Here is a 26,586-nt window from a genome sequence, read left to right as displayed (position 1 = left end):
GATGAGCTGTTCTTGGAATTAGACTGGTTCCACTTGGTTCACACCAGCTTCTCCTCCACAGAGAATGCTTCTCTTGGCACTTCAGATCCTCTTAGTTAGGAGTTAGCTAAGCCAAATGAAATTCTGATCCTCCTCAAGGAGCATGAATAGTGACTGTCCTCAAGATTTCTGCAGCCTTTCCCTGGCAGCCATACAGCAACTGTACAAAGTATTTTATGAATGAATTGACTGCGTCCAGCAATGTCAGCCTCATACATAGGGTGGGGTTGGGTTTTTTTACACTTATAATGCTACACTGCAGTTAATGTGCCAAAAGATTTCAGTCTAATTTGTCTAGTTAAACAGGTGTGATTGGAGTGGACTGTGAATACAGTCAGTTTCAAGAAGTAGCATGGAGTTGTGTTAAACAGTGAAAGAGTTGAACGTGGGCAGATGAACAGTGGCTTTCCAGAGTAGTTCAGAAAATATCAGAAACCTTCCCATCTTTTCCTACACTATCTTCACTCAGTAGGGTGATCATTTCTTTGCTGTTGTCACGGTGAGTTCAAACTGGTGATAGCTCATGACTATCAAGAGCCATGCCAAATGAAAAATTTAAATCCTTCCAATTACTTCTTTAGGGGAAAATTCCTGCATACCAAGTTATGAGACATACCTTTAGGGAAAGCTCTACAAATGAAACAGTGATATCAAAAACTTGTAAAAGGCCGTATCATTAGCAAAGAGAAAGCATTCAGTCCAACAAGTGGCGTTCTGATCTCTGCACAAGTGAGACAACCGAGCTGCTGTAACCAGAAATAGTCTTCAAAGGATATTTTTCCCTGGGGTGTTATCAGTGAAGCTCAGATCTTCAGAGGTGTAGAATTCCCACATCCCCAGACCCCTTCACACAGCCTGCCTGATGCTGCAGCGCTCTGAGATGCTGAGGGACATAAAATCCAACCCAGAGTCCAGAGCCAGGCAGTGAGGAAGTAGTTCTGTCTTTCAGATATCTGGTAGTTCTTCCACTGTAAACTACTGACTTACAAACCATTGGCTCCTATAAACTGGCTACATTGCAGGGATGGAGCCTGCTCTGTAAAACATATTAATCTGTGTTGTTTAAAGTTGGATTTACTACTGGAAGGCTACTTCCATAACTACATGCCTCCTTATCAAACTTGGTTCAGTCTGTGCTCACTTCACTACCCTGCAGGAGCAGAGGATTTGGGTGTTTTTGTCCCTGTAGGCTATGATTCATGAAGCTAAAACTTATGTTCATTGTATTTATGGTTTTTTTTACACATTGGGTTTACAACATGCTAAAAGTGTATTTGAATACAGTTTAATGTGTCAGTATCTAAATAATACCTTATTCTGAAAATCTCTTCACATCCATGCAGCTCAGAGGTGCCTGGAAATATATTTCAAACAGAGCTGAGGGGAATTTCTTTTAAAAAAGGTCATGTACAAATCTCAGGATCTCCTCTGCAGGAGTTCTATAGCTTCCTGAAAGTGATATATTCCAGTAAGTCATCCTTGTGATCAGAAAGTTTGTATAATCTTTGCTGTTTACTTCATATCCTGCCTCCGGTAATTAAAAAGGACAAATGATTTGGGATGGGTAAAAATTTTTTCTATGGTGTTGTGGTTTAACCCCAGGCAGTAGCTAAGTACCTCACTTGCTCACTTCCCCCAATGGGATGGGGGAGAGAATCAGAAGGATAAAAGTGAGAAAAGTTGTGGGTTGAGATAAAGACAGTTTAATAGGTAAACCAAAAGCTGCATGTGCAAGCAAAGCAAAACAAGGAATTCATTCACCACTTCTCATGGTTAGGCAGGTTTTCAGCTGTCTCCAAGGCAGTAGGGCTCCATCCCTGTTACTTGGGAAGAGAAATGCCATCACTCTGAACCTCTCCTCCTTTCTTCTTCTTCCCCAAGGTTTATATGCTGTGCATGACACCGTATGGTGTGGGATATCCTTTGAGTCAGTTGGGGTCAGCTGTCCTGGCTGTGTCCCCTCCCATACTCTTGCCTACCCCAGCCTGCTCACTGCAGGCCACAGTGAGCCACAGAGGAGGTGTTGATGCTGTGGAAGCACTGCTCAGCAATAGCTAAAACATTATAAACACAGGTTAGGAAGAGGATTAACTCCATCCCAGTAAGACCCACTACAAGGCCTTCCAAAATCCACCTTCTTCTTGCAACCCTCTGTTGAAACTGTGTTTTCCAGAACTGGGAAATGGTGTTACTGATGCCGTATGACCAACACCAACTGCACCAGAAGGATTATCCCTGTTCTTTGTATGCAATGCTCACAAACAGGTTGGTTACAATTCTTAATGTCCACAGGTTGATGATTATAGTGAAATAGTCCCTGTTACTTAGAATTGTGCAGGGAATTGACATAGAATAATGTCAAACTGCAATTCTAAAGGGGAAGATTCCACTCTTTCAGCACAAATAAATCTTTGCCAACAACTCAAAAGTAATATAGATTTGTGTGTGTGTGTGTTTGTGTGTGTTAAGAGTATTATAATGTTATTTTTATGAATCTAGTCCTTTTCTGTAGTAGTGCTCTCTGGACAATTGTCATCTGATTTCTCCTGAATTATGGCACTTTTAACTTGTTCTGAATTTCCTCAGGTTGAATTTGGACCATTTATCAAAATTATTTTGAATTCTGCTTAGGTCTTCTGAAGTGCTTATACTCCCCATCAACTTGGTATCATTTGCTATTTAGAAGTGCATTTAACTGTTCCATCATTAAATTTGTTACTGAAAATTTTGATTAAAACTCAGTATACAGTGGGGTATCCTCTGAGGTTCTGCTCCAAAAAACATCCACTTTGATCTTGTAGACTTCATTTTTTCAAATAGTTGTACACTCATCTTGTAAGTATGTTACGTGGAAAGTGTACAAAGACTTACCAAAGTAAAACTCTTTCATTGCTACTATTTCCTTTGTTCACTAAATCAGTTACTCTGTCAGAAGAAATTAGACTAGGTTTACAGATATGTTCTTGACAAATAAATGTTGGCTGTTTCTTGTCATCTTCTTATCCTCCAGTGTTTATAAATTAATTAATTCTAGTGTGATGGTGCAAGAAAGTGCAAAATTTCAAATCAATTGGAAATTAAAAAAAAATAAAGCTGACCAGCCTTTTTATTTCACAGAATGAATGAAGTACACGAAATGAGCATAAAAGATGAACACTGTATTTTATTTTCAAAGTTCTTTCAGGTCAAAATTCAGATTGGAAACCTTAACACTGTAAAATGAAATTTCAAGCTGTGTGTTCGAGATGAAGCTTACTCATTTGGTTAAATGAAATACTATTATTCTGTGTATACATGTAAGAACTTGAAACCTCCATGGGGTTGTACACATATAACAGTTTTCCTGCAAAATCCAACCTCCAATGCTCATGGGGAGGCCATAATAATTTCATAGGTTGGAATAAGATCACTTCATTTAAGAAAGCACCTTCAGGAATTCTTGAAGTTCATCTCTAAAATGTATGTGCTGCAAGCTTAAACCCCCACTAAATCCTACAGTTCTCATTTTGTTTCTGTTCACTTTGATCTATTATATCAGAATACAAAAACTCTCTGCAGAATATTTTTATTGAAAGAGTTAAATGTTTTTATTGGTCTCTGCTTTGCTATTTCCACTGCTGCTAAAAACATGTTTGTTTTTCTCCATCATTTATTATCTTCTAAGTGATTTTTCCACATCAACTGTTCTAATTATTCCAAGTGACAAGTCAGAGTCAAAGCAAATGAAAACAGTGGTATCTTGTTGAAAATTGAAAGTTGTATATTCTATCAGTTGTCTGTTAAAACATATTGCCCTCTGAATTGAACAGCATGTACTTTGACGCATTGAGAATAAGACTTATTAAAGGTAGTCACAACTGATTGGAATCGAAGTATGCTGAACTACTGATTCTTAGATTAGCAACTCAGGTTGATGTTCTTAGGTAAATCTAAGATATACATCTCCGGTACAGGAGTACTTTTTAAGATGGGACTGCAAAATGGATGAGAGGTGGGGGGAAAGAGCTGGCAAAAAATATAGATTAGTAAAAGCATCATGCTCCCAGCATAAGCTGTATTCATATTAAACTCACTTCACCTGCATAAAATATAATTTTACAGATGAATATTCCTTGTGTAGGCAAGGCCATAATTAACAGGCTGAGCTAAAAAATCTTGTTTTGAAAAGATGCTCAGAAGGGGGATGCGCATACAGTTGTAATTCTCATCTTAAGTTACCGCTCTTGTGCTTGTACAAATGCAAAGTAATACAAAGCAGTAGAGACTATCTCCATGAGGTGGGATTTCACATGACTTAACTGGTTGTCTGCTCCCACATGCTGAGCTCCACTGGTTTGGTGAATAAAGCAAACAAGATTTCCTTAACTGTAAATAAAGCCCTTTACATGGAAAAAGCTTCATGTAAATTGCTAGTAGTTAAATTTTTCAGGTGTGAAATATCCATTTTAACCTTCCACTTCAAAAGTCCTGTTAAAGCCTGCTTCTGGTTTGAAGTCTGCAGTAAACAACAGTGTGTACACTGATGACAGACTAACATGGACATTCTTCTTTAAACATTCATCATTAAACACAGAATCACAGAATTGTTAGGGTTGGAAAGGACCTTAAGATCATCAAGTTCCACCCCCCCTGCCATGAGCAGGGACTCCTCACACTAAACCATCTCACCCAAGGCTCTGTCCACCCTGGCCTTGAACACCACCAGGGATGGAGCATTCACAACTTCCCTGGGCAGCCCATTCCAGTGCCTCACCACTCTTACAGTAAAGAACTTCTTCCTCATATCCAATCTAAACTTCCCCTGTTTGAGTTTTAACCCATTACCCCTTGTCCTATTGCTACAGTCCCTAATGAATAGTCCATCCCCAGCATCCCTATAGCCCCCGTTCAGATGCTGGAACATCTCTAAAAACATTTTGAAACATGAGTTTTTCCATGCAGATGACTTGTGTTATTACTGTCAATTTTGTTCTTTTCTCTTTTATTCTGGAGTGTTTTAGCTCACATGTTGTATCTTGCTTTACTTTAGAAATAATTTCTGTAAAGGAGATCTTCTATGTTAAAATACAGTGCCCAAAAGCTTGGGATCCTTTTCCTGGGCCATTTGGTGTTACTGGAATACTGATAGCACCAGCACTTTTTCTGCTGAAATACAGTTTTGTGATCATTACATTTGCAGAAGCGGGACAGACTCATGGTCTCATGGTCATAGATGTTTATTTTCCACAAAAAGTTAAACTGTGAGAAGAATGAAACAGGCAGTTTCTAGGCTGTACCTATTCAAAGAGAAGTCTGTTCCAGAACTAAGTAACTGTTGTAACACATGCTTCTTCCATTTTTGTTTTCCAAGAACATTTTTTTTTTCAGGTGTAGTTGCTAAGGAATGTATTGAAACATTTAAACAAGTCATTCTGCTCTGACAGCCTGAATAGAAAAGACAGCACTAGGTGTACACTGGTTTTCTAATAGGAAGTTTCCTGTTTTCTATAAATAGGCATGTTTCAGTTCTGATTGTTCTGTTCTGAAATAATTGGCTAGATGTCTAATTACTCTAAATAGAAAACATAACTAATGGCAGGCATTCAACCCCTCCTGAAAATTATTGCTCCCAGCAGTTAACTGTTCTACTTCATTGGCACTGGCTGAGAAACATGCTGGGTCTGAGGGCCCTTTTTCCTTTTCTTCTCTTTGGTGCATACGTATCGATCACTCTGCTGTGTCCTAAAGGCAAATATATGATACACAGTGCAGCAGATATTTTGGAGTCAGAGATCAAATTCATCCCTGGCCAGGATGTTTAACAATAAACAGGGGAAGGAAATGAACTGCTTCTGAGAAATGGAGTTCCCTCCAATTTCCTTTTGGTTTGCTCACAGCTAGGTTTTGTGCTTTATATGTAATTATAATGATTTATTCAAATGTGCTTACTAGTCAAAGGCCCATCTTGCTTATCTGATAATTACATAGCTGGTGAGGCCATTGAGTAGGTAACACTGCCAGTCTTTTGCACTGAAAAGAAGTCTTTGCTTGTATGTTTCTTTAATGTTTCATTTATTTTCTATCTATCTGTGCCTTTTTTATCTACCTGCAGTTTGCTTGTTTGTTTTTTTTTTTTCTTTTTCTTTCACAAAGGAACATGTAGTGAATCTATCTTGCTTAAATTTCACATGACTTAATTATTTTTGTACTATAATACTGGTTCTCATAATGTAAAATGGAAGAATTCTTTATGGCAATGGATACAGCATAACTGAAAATTCATCTTTTCAGCTTTATCACACTGCTTATAAACTTGAAGGTGATAGTTTCATAGTCCTGGACCCATTCTGCACAATCAATTCATTACTGTACTTAAGGTAATTTGAGTGTGTTAAATCTCCTTAGGTGAAATCTTCATCCTGCTTGGCATTTGTGATTGTGATTGGATAGCAAAAAATTTTGGAGAGGGAAATCAGCCAAAATAAATATCTCTGTGGGCCACCAGTGGGACCCAATTTAGAGGGTAATCTAATAGAATTAGGAAGCTATCACAGATGGATAGCACAAAATGGAATAAAATGCATGTAATCCTTCCAGCCTTGGGAAAAAGAAGCAACCAACCAGTCACTGAAACAGATGTCGTGCAGAGACCTTTGACCAAATGCTATACCCCACCTTGGATGCTGTACAGCTTCTCTCACTGCCCTTTCTGTTTGGAAGTTCTATATTTCTGTCATCTTGTCACTGAAATGGTTTACCCTTTACTGAACACATTCATGGTGTCCTCAACAGATATAGTGATTCTGTTAATCTTTTGAGAGATGAAACTACCTCTAACTAGTTCAGATTACGAAGGCCATATATACAGAAGAAAAAATTTAATCACTTGAGAGAGCTGACCAAGCTCCTTTGAAGCTACACTGGCATTTCTACACATCACATGCTGTGATATGGGCAGACTCCAAGGCCTATTTTTATCTTGTAATCCATAATGATAACTTAATTGGTGAAATTTAGTTTTGACTCTTTGTCAGCCAGCTGTCTCTGACTCCAGTGTTGCTTGTTTCCTGCTAATAGAACTCCATGGTCTCACAGGCTAGTTTTGCTCCAGAAAGGAAGCACCAAAACTAGCTCAGAAGCTAGCTGCTTGCTAAGTGTGACTTAATCCCCACTTGTACACCAGTTCCATATGTTGGAAAACTGTTGTCTAATATTTAAGAAGCCACTACAGAAAAATTCAGGCTAGAAAATCCTGCTGTTTGCAATAGCATGACTAGTATTGCTTCCTGTAAAATTTACTTCCCAATAACAAAAGACCTCAGAAGATCACACTGCAGGTAGTGGATGTGTGTTACAAGTATGCATGTTGAGGAGTTCATTAAAAAAAAAAAAAGAACAAATTAAAGCAGTGCCATGCTATTGAACTTTTTCATTTCTGAATGCTAAACAGGTCAAACACCAGGGAACTGGACATCAGTAGGCAGGTATAACAGGAGCTGCTGACTTTCAAATACCTAACACTGTTCCAAAAGCTTTAACTGTGGTAGTATGTCTTTTTTCCTTCTGCCACCTGTAGGTGTTCATGTACTCAGCATTGCAACGGTTGGCTGTTTCTCAGGATTTGGATCTAAGTATTTTTTGTTCAAATGGGAATTGATGATATTTACTTTCTCAATATGCTTCTTTTCTTTCCTGGTAGGTGGCATCAGCCCTTGGGATCTTTTGATTTGCTTATCTTCCAGAAAAAATGATGGTACTGGCTGCTTTCAAATAGAAGACTTGCATCATCTAGAGCTATTCCAGAAGGTATGTGATTATCATGTTATTTTTTGTAGAAATGAGAGGCCAGGGCTAGCTCAGATTTTCAGCACTCACAAAAAGAGAAGCATCTAGTACTTGTTTTATATTGCAGCAGCATGACTTAACACCAATAGAAAAATTTTTTCAAGCTTTTTGTCTACTGAGGAATAGTTGTTAGATACCAACATTTCATTCTTCTTTATATCACACCCAGTGATCACAAACAACTTCTCACTCGGACATGGTATGTTACTTTGATTGTAAATGTTTCAGTGTAATACTGAAAATTGTTACAACGGAGCATCAAGTTTTTCTTTTCTTTGGCTTGAACCCTTTTTGTTGTTGGCCACTCTCAAGCAGCATGTCAGACAGAAAAAGCTTCTACAGAAGTCATGGGAAATTTAAGCAATTTACCCCACTGGAAAAGAGAATTTAGAAATGGGAAGAAACAGCTAGCAAATGCATGAAATATTTCAGAATAATGGCATAGGCAGAAGATAAAGCTAAATTAATTTAGGCTTCGCATCCTGTATCACTACTGAGTTTCAGCTAATGTAATTGCTCCTTTCTAAACATCATTTAGGCATTTCTCCAAATAATGACAGTGCTTCTAAGATTGATAATGTGTGAGCTGGACCACTGCCCTCCTCCAGGGCCTTCATGGCAGTTCCTTGCTCTGCCCTGCAATCTGCTTATTCACAGTCCAAAGCATCAGTGCCAATATTTCTTGCTATTTTCAGGATTGGTTTGTTGGTTTGTTTTGTTTTTGTTTTTTTATTTTTTACTTGAGCACGTTGTGGGCACAGTTTAGGTTACTTAGACATGCAGATGTCTAATTAAGTACCTGACTTGTTCGTAAAAAATATGAGATTTGAACTGAGGTCTTTGTTTGAAAAAATGTGACCAGACTATGGGTACAGTTTGGCTTATATTTCACATGCATACACAGATAATGGCAAGACCCAAAAGTATAAACTCTGTCTTGAGGGACTGAAGAGATAGAACTGCTTTTATAAGGTATCATCTAGTTCATGTATGAAGCTCATAAGGATATAAAAAAACACTTGTGTCCGCAGCAGACCTAGAATCATATACACTGGGGTTCCCTGGGACAGGATGCCTTATCTAAGTGCATCCAAAGGGAAATTTTCATCACGGTTCCAGTTTGCTAGGAATGTACATGTGTTAGATTCACATCCCAGATCATAAAACACCCCAGGCTTCTGAACACTGCTTCTTGCTCATTATACCTATAATAGCACATCTGAGCCTCTAATACTGTGCACTACAATAATCCTTACAGCACTCTCAAATGTCCAGAAGTTTCACACATGGATAACTGAGGCACAAGGTGATCAAAGGAATTATCCAAGTTCTCTCAGAAGTGTGCAGCACAGCAGGGACTTAATCCAGATGGCCCATATCACTGAATAACTTTAAATATTGGGCTTACTTGCTGCTGGCATGTCCATACCACAGTGCAACACAGTCCTTTGTTTCAGAGCCTGGATGTGGTTTAGCTGTGTTAGCTTACCACCATTTCCAAGCACAGCAATTCAAGTGGCATAGGCTATTTCCCTGCAGGGAGAGACAGTGATTGATAACTGGCAGAGAACAGAGAAGCTGCAGAAAGTGAAAAGGGGCCAGGAAGGGGTGAAAACTCAGCAGCCAGGAGGAGAGCCATACGTCTAAAATTTTGTTTTGTTATAGCCATGGAGGAAGAGCCCATCCTTGACTCCATTATCCTGTGTTGCATGGATGGCACTGTAATTCCCTTTTCACACTGACAGAAGTTTTGCGCATGAGGTGTCTCTGATAAATTAAATGCAAACCCATTGAAGGCTCCAGGCAAAAGAACACTTTTCTGAAAGGGATCATCAAAGCTTTTCTTTGTACTTATAGGTAAACCTGCTTCCAGAAATCCAGCATTTCCTTTGCAGAAAAGAGGGATTATGCCAGATAACAAAAGCCTTTTCAGGTAACCTTATTTCTTCAAATCTGCATATCTGATGATGCTCTTTTAATAGTTGTTACAGAAGTATCTGAAATAAAATTGTCAGGTTTACAATTCTTTTTATTTTTAGGCATAGGGAACTAAACGCATAGGGGGAAAAATGAAACAAGAATGATAATACATTTCAGATACCACTTAAATACAGATTACAGTTACTCAGTATTTTTTTTCAGGTGAAGGTATTGCATTATTTGGCTATTGCATGCTGCAGAAATAATTTGGCTATAAATGTGTTATTTTTGGACTGTTTTGTGTTACTGTAGCATATTGATGTTTACAATTCAAAGACCCAGGTTCAGTGTAACATATTTATTCAGCTTTACAAAAATGTTGTGGCATGGAGAAAGAGTAGGAGTCAGAGTTTGGTTCCAATCCAGACACAATTTACTGATAAAAAGCCTTTTTGTATTAAAATCATTAACTAGAAAAGTTTAAAGGTTATGGGCGAGTTGCCAGAGAATTCTAATTTACTGTGGGTGAAATTCAGCTTTGAATAGAAACTGGAAAAAAACGTTGTGCATCATATTTGGTCTATTTAAACTACAGAGGGACAAGTTATGACCTCAGTTATACTACTAAATATCCAGCATCAATGCTATTTTGGATTTATGGTCTAACTTCACTACATAAATATTGCTGATAAGAAATTTAATCCTTTTTCTTTCTTAATCCGGTAACAATGAAGCCCACACCATTAGTATTTAGCCTTGTTTGCAGACAAATATACAAGATAGATCTGTCTTATCCTCCTTTCACCTTTTATATATAATTTATATTTAGCACTTAAGGAAAGGATTAATTACACCTCATTTAATCATTTAGAAGTTAAGTATCTTCTGCAGCAGTGTTCTAGTCTTCCCCTTAAATCAGTAGAGAGGGGCACCTACAAACACTACTTCATTTCGTCCTAAATTATGTGTTTATAACAGGTGTGTTGAGTTACCCCTGCAGGTACTTACTACCCACTTACCTCTCAGCACTGACTGTAAATGGAATCTATGCAAGTAGCTTAGATTAAATATTTGACATTAGGATGCTTGACTAAAGTCAGCTTAGGTGGTTCCTATCCTAAGCATACTATAGTTTCCATTTTAACTTTTGTACAGTTTCATTTAAAGGTTGATCAATACTTAAAACCTATGTGAAATGTTTCCCTTAACTGTATCTTAAGGGTCAGTTTAAATGAGCATTTCCATTTTCCAAGTGCAGTACATTGTCAAAACCTATCATAAGGAACATGCAGTATAACAAACATCTATCCAGGTCACAGAGTCACAGAATCAACAGAATGGTTTGGGTTGGAAAGGACCTTAAAGATCATTTAGTTCCAACTCCCTCCCATGGAACAACCTTCCAATAGATCAGGTTGCTCAAAGTCCTTTATCCTGAAGTCATATTACACCAGGTAAGTGATATATTTTGTTTTGGCTGAGTTTTAAGTATGTATTTAGTGATGCCTAGTGTGTTGGTTCCCTTGCACTGGAAAGTGGATTAGAAAGTATTCTGGTATAATGCCAGTTTAAGAAAAAAGGCTGAACAGGTTTCTGAAACTTTAAAGGGCTTCAGTAATTGGTACATCCTACTCATGTTGTAACAGGCTGCCTCTAAAAAACATTGGTTTGCCCCTCCTAATCTAATTTACTATGGATGAAATTCACCCACAGAAGCTGAAATTAGAATCAGAAGGGTAAATCATTTGAGTTCACGTTACGAGGACAAAAAGTTAAAGCAAGTTTCTAGAGCCAAGGTTTCAGACACTTTCCTCTCCTTTCGTTCATCTTATAAAAGCCAGCTTTTTCCACTTCTTTCTTTTGCTTGCACCCTCTGACAAACCTTTCCTTCCAACAACAGCAAAACTGACAATTGTTAGGATTTTTTGATCCTCCATTTCAAAATTATTCATGAACATTTTTCATCAGTATTTCCTTCACAGAAGAGTTTGTTTCCTTTCAAATTGATCATTTACTTTCACTCTGGTGTGTTTGATTCAACGGTGCTTCTCTGCAATTCCTGTTGAAGTGAATCAGTTGTTTTGTTATTACTGTGTTTGTCATTTCGTCAGACCCCTGAGCAATTTCCTGTAAAAGTGAAAACACAAAGTTGCTGCTTTAAGAATTATGTGATCTCATTAAAGACACACCAAGTCACAGAAAGAAGTATCAGGCAGCAAGGCTGAGAGGATGGGATTACTGGATTTAGTGTGGGTATGACAATATTGGTATTGATAAGAGGTGGGTAAGGGTAAAGGATATTAAAAAAAAGAAGTTATCATGATTCCTGTTGTGGAATTCTTAAGCTGCTAGGTTTTGTATTTAAGAGAGTGTGCCCCTTCCCATACCCCTTTTGTATCAATAGAGGAAAGAAAATGAGGTGTAGAAAATATCAGGTCAGTGCTTGTTTCTTTGCTTTGTCTTTTTAATGGAAAATCTTTCTGTCAGTCTGAACATTCATGTTGGTGTTACCTGTTTTGGGGGCTGGGAAATTATGCATATACCAGTGATGACTGCTTTTTAGGAGACAGGAGAGAAGCTGGAAAGAGAAAAAAGTTAGGAAAATAGGACTGGAAGAAGAGTTTAGAGCAGCAAAAACGTGAAAAATGTGTGATATGTGTGAATAAACTGGATTGAGTAAGAGGAGTTGCCAGAGGATGGCACATGTGGAAGTGGGTTTGTGAGGAATACTAATGGTAATGGATCTTAAATTTCAACATGGAAGACACTGGTAAGTGCTTACTGCTCAGTCTTAGAAGTTGGGTTTCACACCTGCTTTTGCAGGGCAGTTGGCCCAGTTTTTAATCAGATGTCTGATATCTGCTCACTATATGGGATTTGGGCCATGAGGAGGTTCTGGTATGACTATTGAAAGACTAAGGCAGGCTCCTGGCATTTATTGCTCAGTTCAGCAAAGGCTGCAGCTGTTGCAGTGACATGTAAATGAAATCCTGCAAACAACCCAGACATAGAAAGCTCTCTGAGACTGAAGAATGACTGTCAAAGGGATTTCAGGTGTTCATACTTGGTATGCCACTGCAGGTGAGGTGAGAACTGGGCTTGCCTGACTCCTAGGACTACTCTCAGCTGAGAGATGGAGAGGACTTAGGTCCGTAATGTGATCAGAAATACCCAGTATCACTTCAGGGCACAGGAAAGGCATCCTGGTGTATGCAAAACAAATACTGCCTATGACAGGTTTTGTCTGGGAAAGTAGTGGAAATGCTTATAGCATTGCTTCCTTGATTTTCTTGTTGCGTGGGCAATCCAGATTAGTCTGTCTTTCCACATAAGTGTTTGTCTTGTTTCACCACTTCCAGGGCCCAGCCTGTGCCATGCATAGCTGTTTATCATACGGATCACCAATTTTTTTTAAAGTAATACTTCTGTTGTACACCTTCCTTTTGTGTTTCTTTTTATTAGTCACTAGTCCAAAGACTTTAAGAGTGTCTACCAGCCTTGCATGCTCACTGCAGGGCTGGCAAACATCACTAATCACACAGAAGGTCTTGGATAGGCATGACCCTAATAAATCTAGGTGGAAGAACCAAGATAGTCCACCTGTGGCTGTGCTCTCACTATGTGATATCTTTACTGTCTGGTACTAGCCCTGTGCCAGCTTTTCTCTCCCCAGCCTAACAATTTTGCTCTGTCTGTTCCCAGCATCCTTGCTTACTCTGCAGTCAGTGGGAAGGGTGATGAAGCAAAGGGAGGAAGCAAGGTCCAATGGAGCTACCTATGTAAGAAAGAAATTATAGTTTAAATTTATTTTCTGTTGTAATAACTCAACATCTCTGTGACAGGAATGTAGTTCTTTATAGAGGGATGCATTTCTTTTGCCATCTGGCTGTTACAAATGTCTGTGCACCACTGTGATCAGTTCTGAGCCTATTACCTTTTTAAGTTACTGACAGCCTCAAGGATGGCCAATAAAATCAGCATCTGATTCTTTTGAGTTATTTTGATTATAAACTATGTGGAGATTGACCTTTATTTTACCACAAGGTGAGATATTGGCTAGGACAAAACCGTACTTCTGTAATAGCAACAAATATGAGGAGGCTGAAAAGAGTTATAGCAGATTAAATTAATTACTGGGCCTATACTAGTCTATATTCTACCCTGTTACTAGTACAGAATTGTAGCTGTGGCTCTAATCATTTAACAGCCAACATTTTCACTGAGTTGCTTTATCCAGAGCTCCATAGCTTATCTGTAAATTTAAGTTCTAGTATGAACCTCTGTCTTTTGACTGTGAGGATGCTTTAGGAATGAAGAAGAAAACACTATATTTAATAAATACTTTTCCCATGTACCTGCTAAAATAGAGAAGCAAAAAAACATGCTAAGTGATTAATCTAAACTGAAGCTGTATTTGCTAATGTTTTTAAAGGGGAAAGTAAACAACACATACGTTTTAAAATTACATGCTGTCATTTTGTCTTTTTAACTCTGAAACTACACAGGTGTTTTTTAGCATGATTTCACCCCACAGTATAAATTCCTTTCCCTCTAGATCCACTTTACTGTAATGTTTTAGTTTTTTTAATACTAAATATATTTTAAATAGTTTAAATTTCCAGAAATTACTAACAATTTGAAATTTCTCCATTCTAAATATGCAGAGTGGGTTGCTTTGAGATTAACTGTACTACAGAGGGAGGGGCTGCTGCATTTTTTGAATATGGAAACCTTTTAAGGACAGCTAGATCAATAGTCAGTAGTGGGTGGTGTAGTAAACCTGCAGCAATGTGCATGTTGCAAATGCAACTTATAACACATTAAAACCATCACAGGAATGTTAAGTATCAAGCAAGTACTCATATTCCTGTGAAATCAATGGAAATTTTTCAAGGACTTCACTGGGGGCCGGGATTGCCCTTGTCTTCCTAGCTTCCTTCAAATACACAGCATCTGCTTTGAGTTTCACAGCCACCCCTTTCTAAATGCATGGGCTATAAAACTGAGTGTTAAAGGTTCTCTCTCTTTCTTTAGCAACCTCAAGGCATAATGTGAAAGCCAGAGGAGAGTACTAGTCTTTGTTTCAGAGTCTTTTCTTCCAATAGGTCAAAGGATTACAGGAAGCAATTAATGGAATAGGTCTGCTTTCTGTGACAAGCCTCAAGGCATGTATGGCAATAGTTCATCTGAAATTATCCATCCTCTAAAATCAACACTGAAAAATGAAAACCATGCACTTTTAATGCAGCTGACAGAAGGTGGCTATAAATGACTGAGCAAAAGGTACTGGATAGTATGCTTTATTTTGATCAAAATTCCATAGGCCTGGAGACGCCTAAGAGCCTATGAAGGATTTTTAAGCATCTCCTGATGTAAAGCAATCTTTGCAGCTGCTTAACACACCTTTCCAACCTACAAATGCTGGAAAATTGCCCAGTTGTAAATACTAGAAAAGGACCAGGTTGTAGCAATGCAGCTTGCCAGGTCTGTATCAGAAATCAGCTCTTTGTGCTCCAGCAGCCCACACCGGTCAGGCAGATGGATGGTCTCAGCACAGGGTGCAATATGAAGTTCTTCAAACTCGCTGAGATGGCTTGTCAGAGAGCAAACTTGTAAGGCTGACACAGAGGACCTGTTTCAGTCCTTCTTGAACACTGTGCTGCAGAAACTGCTAAGAAATGACATGAAGTGATTATTATTCTCCTTCTTTCCTCTGTGGGAGAATTCAAGCTACTGCTAGAGAAAGACTACCACTATGAGAACCCAGGAAGAGGTTCAGATGGCTTCTGTGCAGATGAAAAGTCTCCTGTTTTTCAGGAGATTAATGTGCTGATTTCAGGGTTAATATACTTTCATGTTCTAAAGTAACGTTTTTCCCACTAAAAAGACAAGCGATTTGATGAAGACTGCAAGAACAAGTGTGCTAAGCTTACACTGTCCTATATAAAAGTAATGAACAATGTGCTGGGCTCAGAACAAAGCACAGCACCTTGGTTACGTTTGATCCTGTCTCAAGCTTTGGGCTTCATTAAGTAAGCAGGAGCTCCCAAGGTAATTCAATCACTCTTGAAACATTCCAACAGATCTGACAGTTGATGGGCAGTCTAGAAGCAAAATGACCTTTTTCTGGTAGACAATAGTTTTAACTGTTTCTTGCTCCATGTTTGAAGTCCGTAAAATATAGCCTATTTGATCTTGAACACAGTAAAATAAAATTAACAAATAAAATGTTATCATAACCCTCCTTGTAACATCAAAGGATACTATAAAGGGAAGAATAAAGAAGAGGACGCATTCTCATTCATATTCTGTTTCCTTTTCTTTCAGTTGAGTGTTACTAACTTAGTTTAACCAGTAGGGTCTTCTGCTGAATTCTTTACCTTTGCAATCACCAGATGTTCATGTTAACATAAGTGTTCCATTTACCAGCAGTCCACATGGCTGCAGCAGTGTCAACACTGACCTGGCTCTCCTCCAGGAAGTCTTAATTTGCCCAAATGTACTTCTAGCTGTTGGTAAGCCTTTTGCTCAGCCACATGTTGTAACTCTTAAATCGGCTATTCTTTATTGTGTATGTGTTTATTCTCATGTTACACTTCAGAACTCTGAGCCAAAGTCAAGTAAATAACTTGGGAGCTGGAGATGGGGGGAGAGGGAGCAAGAAGTCATAGCTGTGTAAAATACTTGAAAGGCCTCATTAGATGCCAGTGTAGCTGCTGCATTAGATATCAGTTTTCACTGTCAACTGATTGTTTGACTCTGTGGTACTTTGAGAGATCGCAGTTGACAGAACAATATCTACCACCAGTTCATGTGACAAAGACGTGCTTATTTTGTTTTTTGAACTAGAGGTGTTGACTTGCTTTGGTGGACCTTATACCTCCTTTTTTACACATGGCCCCCAGATGTTCCTATGTCTAAGATCTGTGTTTTACCCATTGCTGTGGTTAGAGGGCTAATGTGTGAATTCAGCTGAGAGCTTGTAGCGGCTTCCTTACCCATCAAAATGGTGTCATAGAGAACACCCTATGCAGAGGGAAAGTGGTGGTGTTTGTCGGTGTTTTCAATGGTATCATTTCAGATGTCAGCATAAGAAACCTCAAGCCAGAATTCTGAGGAAGTGAAGCTTTTCTTCTTTTTTTTTACCTTAAGTGAAAGCAGGTATCCAGCCTTAGGTCTTTTGCTTTACTCTGGATTACCTCAAGTGACTGCAGCAGAATGTACTTGTGGCAAAGCCTGTAGCTTGTCCTCATAAAAAAAACAGCATTTCAATTACTGCACAGCCACTTTGAAAGAAAAATATTCTTTTCTAATTTATGTCTTCTTTCTCTTTTGATCTTTAGAGTCTGCAACAAAAATTACTGATGTTAGGATTTGGATTTTTGAAAGAGAGGATGTAATCTGGACATGCCAGTGGGATGCTGGGACTCTTTCTAACTTGATTTCCCAAGCTGCCTGACACATATCAACTGCTGAGCCTGCCTCACCTCTTCTGTTATAAAATGCTGATGTTATTTGTGTACTTCAAAAGGCTGGTTAATTAACAACAGCTTGTAGAGTGATTTCAAGATGGAAATACATGGCAATTACTGCAAACAGTGAAGGCAGTGCAGGCCTGTTTTTATTGATGATAACGTTGATTAACAAATTTACAGCTCTAATAAACACTGTTACTGCTTTTGAGTACAAGAGCAGGTGAAGAGTTGCCATGAGAACTGATGCAGCTGAGTGTGCTGCAGCTCAGCACTACTAACTTCTCTATTATAATGATAATTGCATTCATTGATTACTGGGTGTAGATTTACCAAAGTGAAGGACTGGCACTCCCTGTTAACTCTGTCTGATGGTGTACATGCTGTGTGTCATTTCAAAGGAGCAAGCACCTCATGACAGTCTCACTCACCCTCCACCTCCTTCCAGCCACCTTGCAATTCGCTCTCTCCAAAGTGGATGCTAATGCCAAATCAACAGAGCCGTGTAAGGCACCATGCAAACATGATGCTCTATATAGCATGAGGAATAATTTACCAGCATCGCCCCAATTTTAATTCTTCATGCTAATCACCAACACACTGAATTTGTTTAACCTTCTCTTCTTTAAGAGATCGCAGGTTCCCTTTTTTTCTTTAATATTGAGGCATTTTACAGTGACAGGCCAGTACTGAGGATCTTCTACCGAGTAGTTTCTGAATTTTATTACACTTCTGTTTTCATCTGCCCCTACCCATTTTTTTTTTAATTTGTTATATCCAGCTCCAGTAAATGGTCCACTTGGTAGTGACAAATGAATTAATGTCTAAGTAATCTTTCCTATTTCTCTAGAACAGCTAAACCTCTCATTTAAGAGGGATAAATATAGGTACAAATCTCACCTCATTCTTTTCAAATTCTGTCTTGTGACTTAATGCCATATTGGTTACTTGTTGCCTTAGCAACACCATTAAAACGATATTTTAAAAAGGAAAAGACAGTCTATTTTCTCTTAAGTAATGAGCTGAACAGCCCTTCTCTGCTGCCCTGTTCTTATTTTCAGTGAAACATTTGCTTTCTTTGAAATAAGAAAATTATGTTTTGCGCATTTCCCTTTTCTCAACAAAGCAACTGCTGAAGAATGTGCACCTTTGATGTAATTTGGCTTTCAGATGATCAGCTGAGAAGAACTGTCATTCTTGTCCTTTGCATGGTTCTGTTAATGTCATCATGTAGGTGTGGCCTGATGTAAAAGGTGCATATGTTACAGGGAGCGTGGTCTGGAAGCACAGTTCTACCTCCTCTCAGTTGTGTGCTGTGTGGTACAACCTGCCTCTCTCTCTCGTCTGCCCTCATAAGCAGCATTGGCAGGGCATAACTTGGAGTGCTTTCTTGGGCTTCACTGCGTTTTATGTGACTTTGATCCTACTCATGGTCAACAGATCAATATCTTGTGACTGAAGATCTAAGCCATGAAATTTGAAATCCAGAGTCTTGCAGTGCTGGGCTTTTCCCAGGATGTGCTGGGCACTGCAGGATATGCTACAGTACCAAGATACAGGGGAACAGGGCTTGGCTCCATAACATCATAGAGCTGAGCACTGTGTCTTGCCTTTTTACCAATGTGAGGATAAATCAGAAAAAGAGCTCTGAAGTCACCTTTGCACTGTGGAAGGCCTTTATGCGTTTAATAATTCCCTTTTTTTCTGAACACGAAAGCTGTGCGATTAAAATTTACACTCTGGAAATTATTTGCAGCTGCAACTAACTAACTTAGTTTTCTGGCACAGACAGTATAAAAACACCCTTTCAGAGAACAGTTCAGTTCAGTATTTCTCTTAGTGCTCCAAGAACTGGTCTCTCTCTCCATTGCCTAAACACAAAGCCTACGAATACTATTTTGCTAATATCAGCACTTCAGTTAGGAAACTGAAATGATGCTGTGGGATCATTGCAGATTGGTGTGGTGAAATGCTGTTGTCTCTTTACAGAGTGAAAATTGCCATAGTGGAAGGCTGTTGTGTGTCTTCATAAAGCAGATATGGGGAAAAAAAGCACTTGATTTATCAGATCTGCTCCCTGTGCATATTCAGAAGCAAGTCTGTTAAATAAAAGACTTAATGGGATTTTTGCTGGTTTATTCCTGTGATCACTGCACAGCCAAGTAGGCAGAAAGTAGCCTGTTCTGTCTCTGTACTAGCAACAAACAGCTAGTCACTTAAAGTCCGGATTGGCTATAATGCATAACTCAACACAAAGATGCCAGTGAGAGTATAATCTGAACATGAGGTGTTATATTAATGAGTGCCTGGTCTTTATTAGTAAAGCATTTAATCCTGCTAAATGGTGCATGTAAGGCAGAGGACCAGATTAATTTTAGATCCCAGTTGAGCTTGGAAGGCTGAACTGAGCTGGTCTGATGAACAGCTGATAAACATGGACAATCACAATGTCGTTTTAACAGGATCAGTATGAAAATGAATAGTTATTTTCCTTGAATGGCTGCTCACAGCTTATCATCAACAATACAACTTCAGTTTTATTTTTTGTTTTATGTACCACAGTCTAGAGTGCACGCTTTGAAAGAGAAGCTATACGAATAAATTCGTAACAGTAGCACGATGCAGTATGTCATTAAAAAGATAAATAACAAGGTTTGGGAATAATGTGAACAGCTTGACTCTTCCCTGACTATTACTTAAGAACTTGAAATGTGAGGTGTGTTAGAGTTAATGAAAACCATGCTACCTGAAATAATGACATAAGGGCTCTTTTTATCAGCACAGTAAAAGCAGAAAATACATACCACCCATTGCCTGATCTCACATCACAATATTTTGATTACTATTACTAGTAACATGCCTTAGTAATCTTGAGGAATCTGGTACTTCATTCCTGCTCCCACTGCATTTGGTGGCAGAACTAAACCTTCCATAGATTTCAGCAGCTACAAAATGCAGCCTTTAAACAGTGAACTTGGAAACAAGGATGTGGTTATTTACTGAGCTGTCTGTGTGATCACAGTGGTAAAGCCCCTTGGTCCTTAGTCAAATTTCTTATCCCCATTATTGTAATTAGACCTACTTGAGAAACAAAGTTTTGGTATTTATATTCAGAAATTAAGAATTTCTGTGTGGAAGAAGGGGGAAGGGAACAGTTTTTGTATGCAGCACTCATGCACTCACATATAATGTGGGAGTTTCAGCTAAGCCTCTGGGCTAGCAGCTGGAAGGGTGTACTTGGTAGGTGTAAAGCTCTCTTCTAGCAGATCTAAAGGGATTATATTCTCAACCTTTCTTATATTACAGTTTTGGCTGATGCTGGTACCTCCTCTCTACCTATTGTGTTCACACATTTTATCCTTCACAGTAGGAGTTGACTGCTGCTTTCAATGCTCTGCTGACTTTCTTTCTCGTCTCCTCCATGCTTTTTCAGACCTGCAGCTCCCAGTTGTCACCCCAGAGTGTTTCGGCCAGCCTGGGATGTCATGGGCCAGCACCGCAAGCAACGTGTCCCAGGGGAGCAAAAGCACTGACAAGATACATGGTTCTCATCCAAGGTACTAATAGAAGCAGAGCAGGGGGGCACAGCTATAAGCTAATGATACCCCACCTGCAGAAGCCATGAGTGCTGTGTCCTGCAGTTGTCTGGGAGTCAGGGACGCAGAATGTAGCAATAGAGGAGACCACAGCAGGTGGAGCACTTGGATGTATTGCATAGCCTATCCTTGCATAATGTTTGTTTCTGTACTAGCCAAGCTTGCACGTTTTGTGTGTGAACAGCTAAGTGTGAAGGGCATTGAAACACCTAGGCAGATAAATACAGACTCAGAGACACCCCTGAATGTTTAGGTCTCATGGTGGCTGAGCTGTTTCCCGCTCCCATTCTTGCCTTGCCCCCATGACAGACATACAAATGTAGTCCTTTGCACAGAGACCCTTCCAATGAAGTACCAAGATGTTACTGGTTGGAGAACTGGCTGTCCATGTGCGGTTTCCTATGTTACAGTATCTCTCAAATTTTATGCTCTGAGAACCTACCATTCTGCCGAGGGGAGAGAAAGGTCTCTTTAAGATGATTATTATTAAACTTCCTTAACAGGAGATTACACAGAAATGGGAAAGGAGACCTGTCTTTTACCAGGAATCAGTCTCAGAGATCCATAATTTCTATAGTCATCTCCTCATTGCATTTGCTTTGCATAGACTAATACTTGAAGATTTTAACAGTCAGAATAATAACCACATTTGTGAATAGGCCTAAATATAGCTCAGATTTCCTCCAGTAACAAGCATAGCTGATTCCTTTTGTGTGGACTATGGGAGCTTGTAGACCAGTATCTGGAGAGCCACGTCACTTCCAAGGCACAGTTAGCTTTCACAATTCTTTTATGATTAGCTGATTTATTATGGGGTTATTCCTTGGTGTCATAGTCTTTCATAATATTTGGAATCATAGTTTGTGGCTTTCATTAGGGAAAACATGTAGTACTGCATATTTCTGTCTCTTTGTTACATTGAAGATAGTGCTAACAATAGTGCAATCTTTCTGTAGTTTTCTTTCTTTTTCTTTTTTCTTTTTTTTTCTGAATTTGCTGTAAATCAGTTTTAAACCTGTTTTAAATGCACTTCTGTTGTTTAAGCTGCTTGGATTTCTTTAATGTTTTTACCTTCACTCTGAATGTCCCAGGTTGTCTTGCAACAATTCCAATACGCCCGCAATGCATTTATCCCTATATACTCTCAAATGTAACTCCCTCCTAACATAGTTATTTTCTATGTATGGAAAATAGGATTTAAAAATACTAAAACCACTAAAAAGACTTGATGTAATGATTTGTTTCAGCCTGCTTGGTTTTATCTGCTGTATTGCTTAACTTGGAGGAAAAAAGGTTAATTTCCTATTTCTGATAATTTCACTATTTCATCGAATTCTTATAGTTCATTTTCCTCATTTGCAAAAGCACTTCATTAATGCTGTGTATTTTTATTACTTTCCAGGAATCATGTGTCAGGTTCACCCTACCACAAGGACATCCTTAAAGCTCAAGACCTTTCTGTCATCATCAAAGCATATGTACTTGTGACATCTTTAACACCTCTGAGAGCATTCATTCATTCAACCACCACTGTCTGGCATCCACCCAAGAAGAAGCATTTTTCTGTAAAGGTAAAACATTTCATTTCCCATTTTTTCCATCTTTCAGGCAAATTACTGAGACAGAAAACCAGATAATACCTTTATTTTCTTTTACTCCCTCTTTATTTGCAGTCCACAGCTGATAGTGAATATTCTACTTGTATGCAGCTTTCATTTCTCAGAGTGAGCAGGGTTTGCTTCATGAAGAGCTGAGAAGGGCAGGGAAGAGTTTACTGGGCAGTGGGGGCATGGGATTTGTTTGCCTCAGACCCCATTTTTATTGGTGACATTTGACAGCAGTTGCAAGGCTGGAGTTTTCTCTAAAGCACAGCAGTGGGGGTCCTGTCATGCAGTAACATTTTTTTCCCGGATATTGACAGTGTTGTAAAAAAGGAAAATAAATATTTTAAGTAGTTTGTTTGGATTTTCTTTTTTAGGTGTAGTAAAACAGAATGAAGGAAGGTCAGGGTACTTCTAAATAAGGGGAAGGAAGTATTCAATGGAGAGGGTAGGCCTCCTGTGGTCTCAGTTTTATGAAGAAGGATGTTTCACATGGATTAACTCTGGACATCTTCACGTTCCTGGAGAGACACCCTCTCTCTCCACATCTAGTTTGCTCAGCAGTTCTATGGATTTCCAAGCATGCCTTCCCATTTCTTTGGTCCTTTAGCAAGAACTGTGCTTGCAACACAGCAATTCTTGAAGGAGCTATGGTTATGCAGCTGCTCCTTTCCTTTTGAAGGAATAAGGTCACAAAGCGGCAGTGATTTCCTGATGTTGCATAGATCAGCTCCTTCAGCAGCCACCTGAGGATGGGTGCACCTTGCCTGTGTAGCCCTCTTTGGGGTAGGAGCAGGTCTAGGCTTTGGATCAGTAGGAGTGTTGAGGTGTCACAGTCAGGACTCTCAATGGTGCCAGCCATTTGGTATGTTCTACAATTTTAGCTCTCTCAAAGTTAAGTGCCTAGTGTAAGCTCATTATCTACTGCTAGTTATTGGAGAAGAAGACATTCCTAGTGAGCAAATCATCCCACCCCATTTAGACACTAATTTTGGAATGAGATGAGTTTCCTGCTAAGAGTGACTGCTTCCTTTTGTGGGTTATGACATTCTTAGAGAACATACCAAATTCTAGATTGCCAAAATGAGGTGAGATGAACCTACTTCTTTTTCTTCCCCCCCTCAGAATCTATGGAAGCCCATGGAGATAGTAATTTATTTTCTTAAGATTAATGGTCACTCGCTTTCAAAACTTGGAGTTCAATTTTGTTTTATGTTTTATTAAAATGGCACAATGTCCAGCAGCTTCACCATTGCTGCTGAAGAAGGGACTACTTTAAAGGCTAGTAGTCATTAGTAACTGTGATATGACTCTGTGAAATAATCCCCACTGAGTGAAGTCTGCTGAATGGGGCACCAGCCACCATTTATAGAGCACTTTGGCAGCTGAAGCAGCAATAAAAGTGATAGATAGAAAGAGCAGCACATCTGCAGGAGTTCCAATCTGGTTACTGCTGCTGTGGTGTTATATCTTCCACAGCTTTACGCAGACTTGTCAAAATGGCAAGAAATAAACAAAAAGTAGGCACCACAGAAAGCACATTTGGAGTGATGTATAGATTGAAATGAAGATTAACAAAATGATGGAAAGTGGGGTGCATAAGGCTGTCTCTCAGCATGAACAGTGTGCCCTGTAAAGAACATGGGAGGAGTCAGTGAATCTTCTGGAGAAGTGGGACACTGAGAATTCATGGAGTGGCCAGGAAGCACTACTGGGGAAATCATAAAGAAGCCTCTGTGCTTGGTGCAGAGGCATCAGGCAGACCATCAGTCAGCAAACAGTACTTGAAAGAAGGCTTGATTTCAACCACTGATGTCCTTTGGGATGAGATTACATCAAGTTTCTCATCAACTTCATGTAGCTGTCACTTGTTGCCAGTGGCATTTACAGTGCCAGCAGAGTGATCTCCTCTCCCACAGTAGCCAGTGGAGATACGTACTTTTGTACCAGCTGAGGAACCTGGTCCTAAAAAACTGAAACTACTAAGAGCTTTCAGTTTCTGCCAGCTCTATTTTGCAGGAAGGAAAACTGTTTGTTATGTTGTCAAGCTCCAACCTGTCAATAGTCAGTAAAGACAGAAAGTGTCTCTAAAGACCTGTTCTTCCACCGACTGACAGAATACCCATTGATGTCACTGGGGACTGAACACGCCTATAAAGGAGACTTTGGTCTGGAAAGATTTGCTAGTGTTCAACATGTTTTTCCCCAAAAGCAGCTGACTGTATTCTTCTTTTTAAATGAACATATGAGAATAATTTTAATCTGCTGCATTGCAGTCATGGATGTGCTGCTTTCAGTAATGTTGCACAATAATTTGGGACCTCCTCAGTGTATATAGGTTTCTAGTCAGCAAATTTTCTTACCGGTATAATTAAACTATAAGAAACTCATCCCCAGTTGTGGTTAACTTGGTTATAACATGACTATCACAAACTTATTATATCAAGTTTAATTTGATCCCATATGTACAACAATCCTTTAGAGTTGCTAGAAGTAACCAGAATGTGGTATATATGAAAGAGAAACTTTTAAGAAGACTGGAGATGGGGTACCAGATGATTTCAAATTATTAAGAGAAGCTGTGTAAAGAAAAAACAGGAGTTTAATGAATTAAATAACATTGCCTTCTCCGCTGCTTCCTTGTTAGTAAATTATTGTAAATGGTTTTTACAACTCGTATTTACTTGTCCTAATCATAGTGGCAAGGCTTCAGAATGACGCCTTCAACAAGCATTGGCCAAATGGCAGTTCAGGAAGAGTTCAAGTGTGTTTTGCTCACCAGCTGCCAGGTTTTCTCTGGATTATACATATTTTAGTATCTCAGTTCAGAAAGCAAAAAAAAAGGAATATTCTGAGCTGGCATGAGGATTTTGTGTGTAGTCAAGGGGTAGCAAAAATGCATCTCTAGATTTATGCCCTGGATGAAAAGATGCAGGAGGTACAGGGGAGAGAATGGCTTTCTGCCACATGAATGTTTTGAAGTGAGACTTGCGTAATAGCCTTATTTCCTTGAGGAAATTTGGAAACCCTTTATTTAGACCATCTGTGCGTTGAGAAATTAATAATGAAATGGAAGCTTTCTATTTTGCATAAGGTACCATTAAAGGGTGGGTCTCTGTCAACATATGCAATAATTCCATTTGAATTAATCGGCATTATGCATGTCTATTGAGCAGAAGACTGACCCTGCAATAATTTTCTGTTTTATAGAAGCTGGTGTGCAAAACAGTCATTTATGATTAAGTATCTCAAGGTTTAACACACTGTGAAGTGCTCCTTTTGCCCTGCTATTAACCTTTCACAACCTGGTCCCAGTTCTTAATGAAGAGATGCACTTTTGTCACCTCGGAAGGTTCTGTGCTGTGGGCCACTACCCACAGCCCCTGCTCTGTTTCACTGTCCCCTTGCTCATCCAAAATAGTCAGGTACCTCCTGGATTTGAATTCTTTGACTGCTGCTCTTGCAAGATCCTCGATATGCTCAGCTGAAACTGTGCTTTTAAGTGATTTTCCAGCTGTGCAGTGAAGTAAACTTAATTTATTAAAGCAGTTTGCTGTTAAGCTTGCTGTGATATAAGTCACTATAACTACCGCTGAAATTCTCTCTCTGTGTATTAAGCATTTGGAAACTTGAGTAAAGAGAAATATATTTTTTTACTTAACATATATGCAAATAAAACGGACCCTCACCTCTCCAGGCAATACGTCTTTTACTATGTTGTGCAGTTCTGGCTGAGAGCCGAACACTGTGACAATTCAGTTACAGTATTGCCCTCAAGTGGCCAGTTTTGATACTACTTCAAGTAATAGCCACGGACATCAGGATGCAAACGTAGAATCATAGAATCAGCTAGGTTGAAAAAGACACGCCGATAAAGAGCAAAATGCTTAGAAACAGCAGAAAGGCTCAGGATTTTTTCCCTTTATTTTCTCTTTGAATTGCATATGCTTGCCCTGCTACTTAGCAGGAGCAAATAAAGAAAATTGGCATCAACTCTTAATCCATTAAATTACAAGGTTATTTAGGAATAAAATTAAATTTGTTCTTTAAATTCTGTAAGAACTTAGCATACACATTTCACTGTTGTTGCAAGTAGCAAGAATCAATACTACAATGCTCGTCTCCTGAGCATAA

The 26,586-nt window shown here is 39.0% G+C and overlaps 1 protein-coding gene across 4 annotated transcripts in view; it reads left to right on the top strand.

The window, feature by feature from the left end:
• The window catches only part of CPED1 (cadherin like and PC-esterase domain containing 1), a 153,434-nt gene that overhangs the window by 28,763 nt on the left and 98,085 nt on the right, over positions 1 to 26,586 (top strand). For all 4 annotated transcript variants that reach the window (XM_061467629.1, XM_061467626.1, XM_061467628.1 and 1 more), the window contains exons 4-7: positions 7,718 to 7,824; positions 9,721 to 9,796; positions 20,689 to 20,812; positions 22,254 to 22,422. In XM_061467629.1, coding sequence (XP_061323613.1) covers positions 7,718 to 7,824; positions 9,721 to 9,796; positions 20,689 to 20,812; positions 22,254 to 22,422 — 476 coding nt within the window. The remainder of the gene's footprint in view (positions 1 to 7,717; positions 7,825 to 9,720; positions 9,797 to 20,688; positions 20,813 to 22,253; positions 22,423 to 26,586) is intronic.

The sequence above is a fragment of the Pezoporus flaviventris genome, unplaced genomic scaffold, assembly GCF_033815535.1.
Source record: "Pezoporus flaviventris isolate CSIRO_AGI_PZ_B2104156 unplaced genomic scaffold, CSIRO_AGI_Pfla_v1 ptg000045l, whole genome shotgun sequence".
NCBI lineage: Eukaryota > Metazoa > Chordata > Aves > Psittaciformes > Psittacidae > Pezoporus > Pezoporus flaviventris.
Note: the sequence above shows the minus strand (reverse complement) of the source record. Positions and strands in the feature narration are given on the sequence as shown.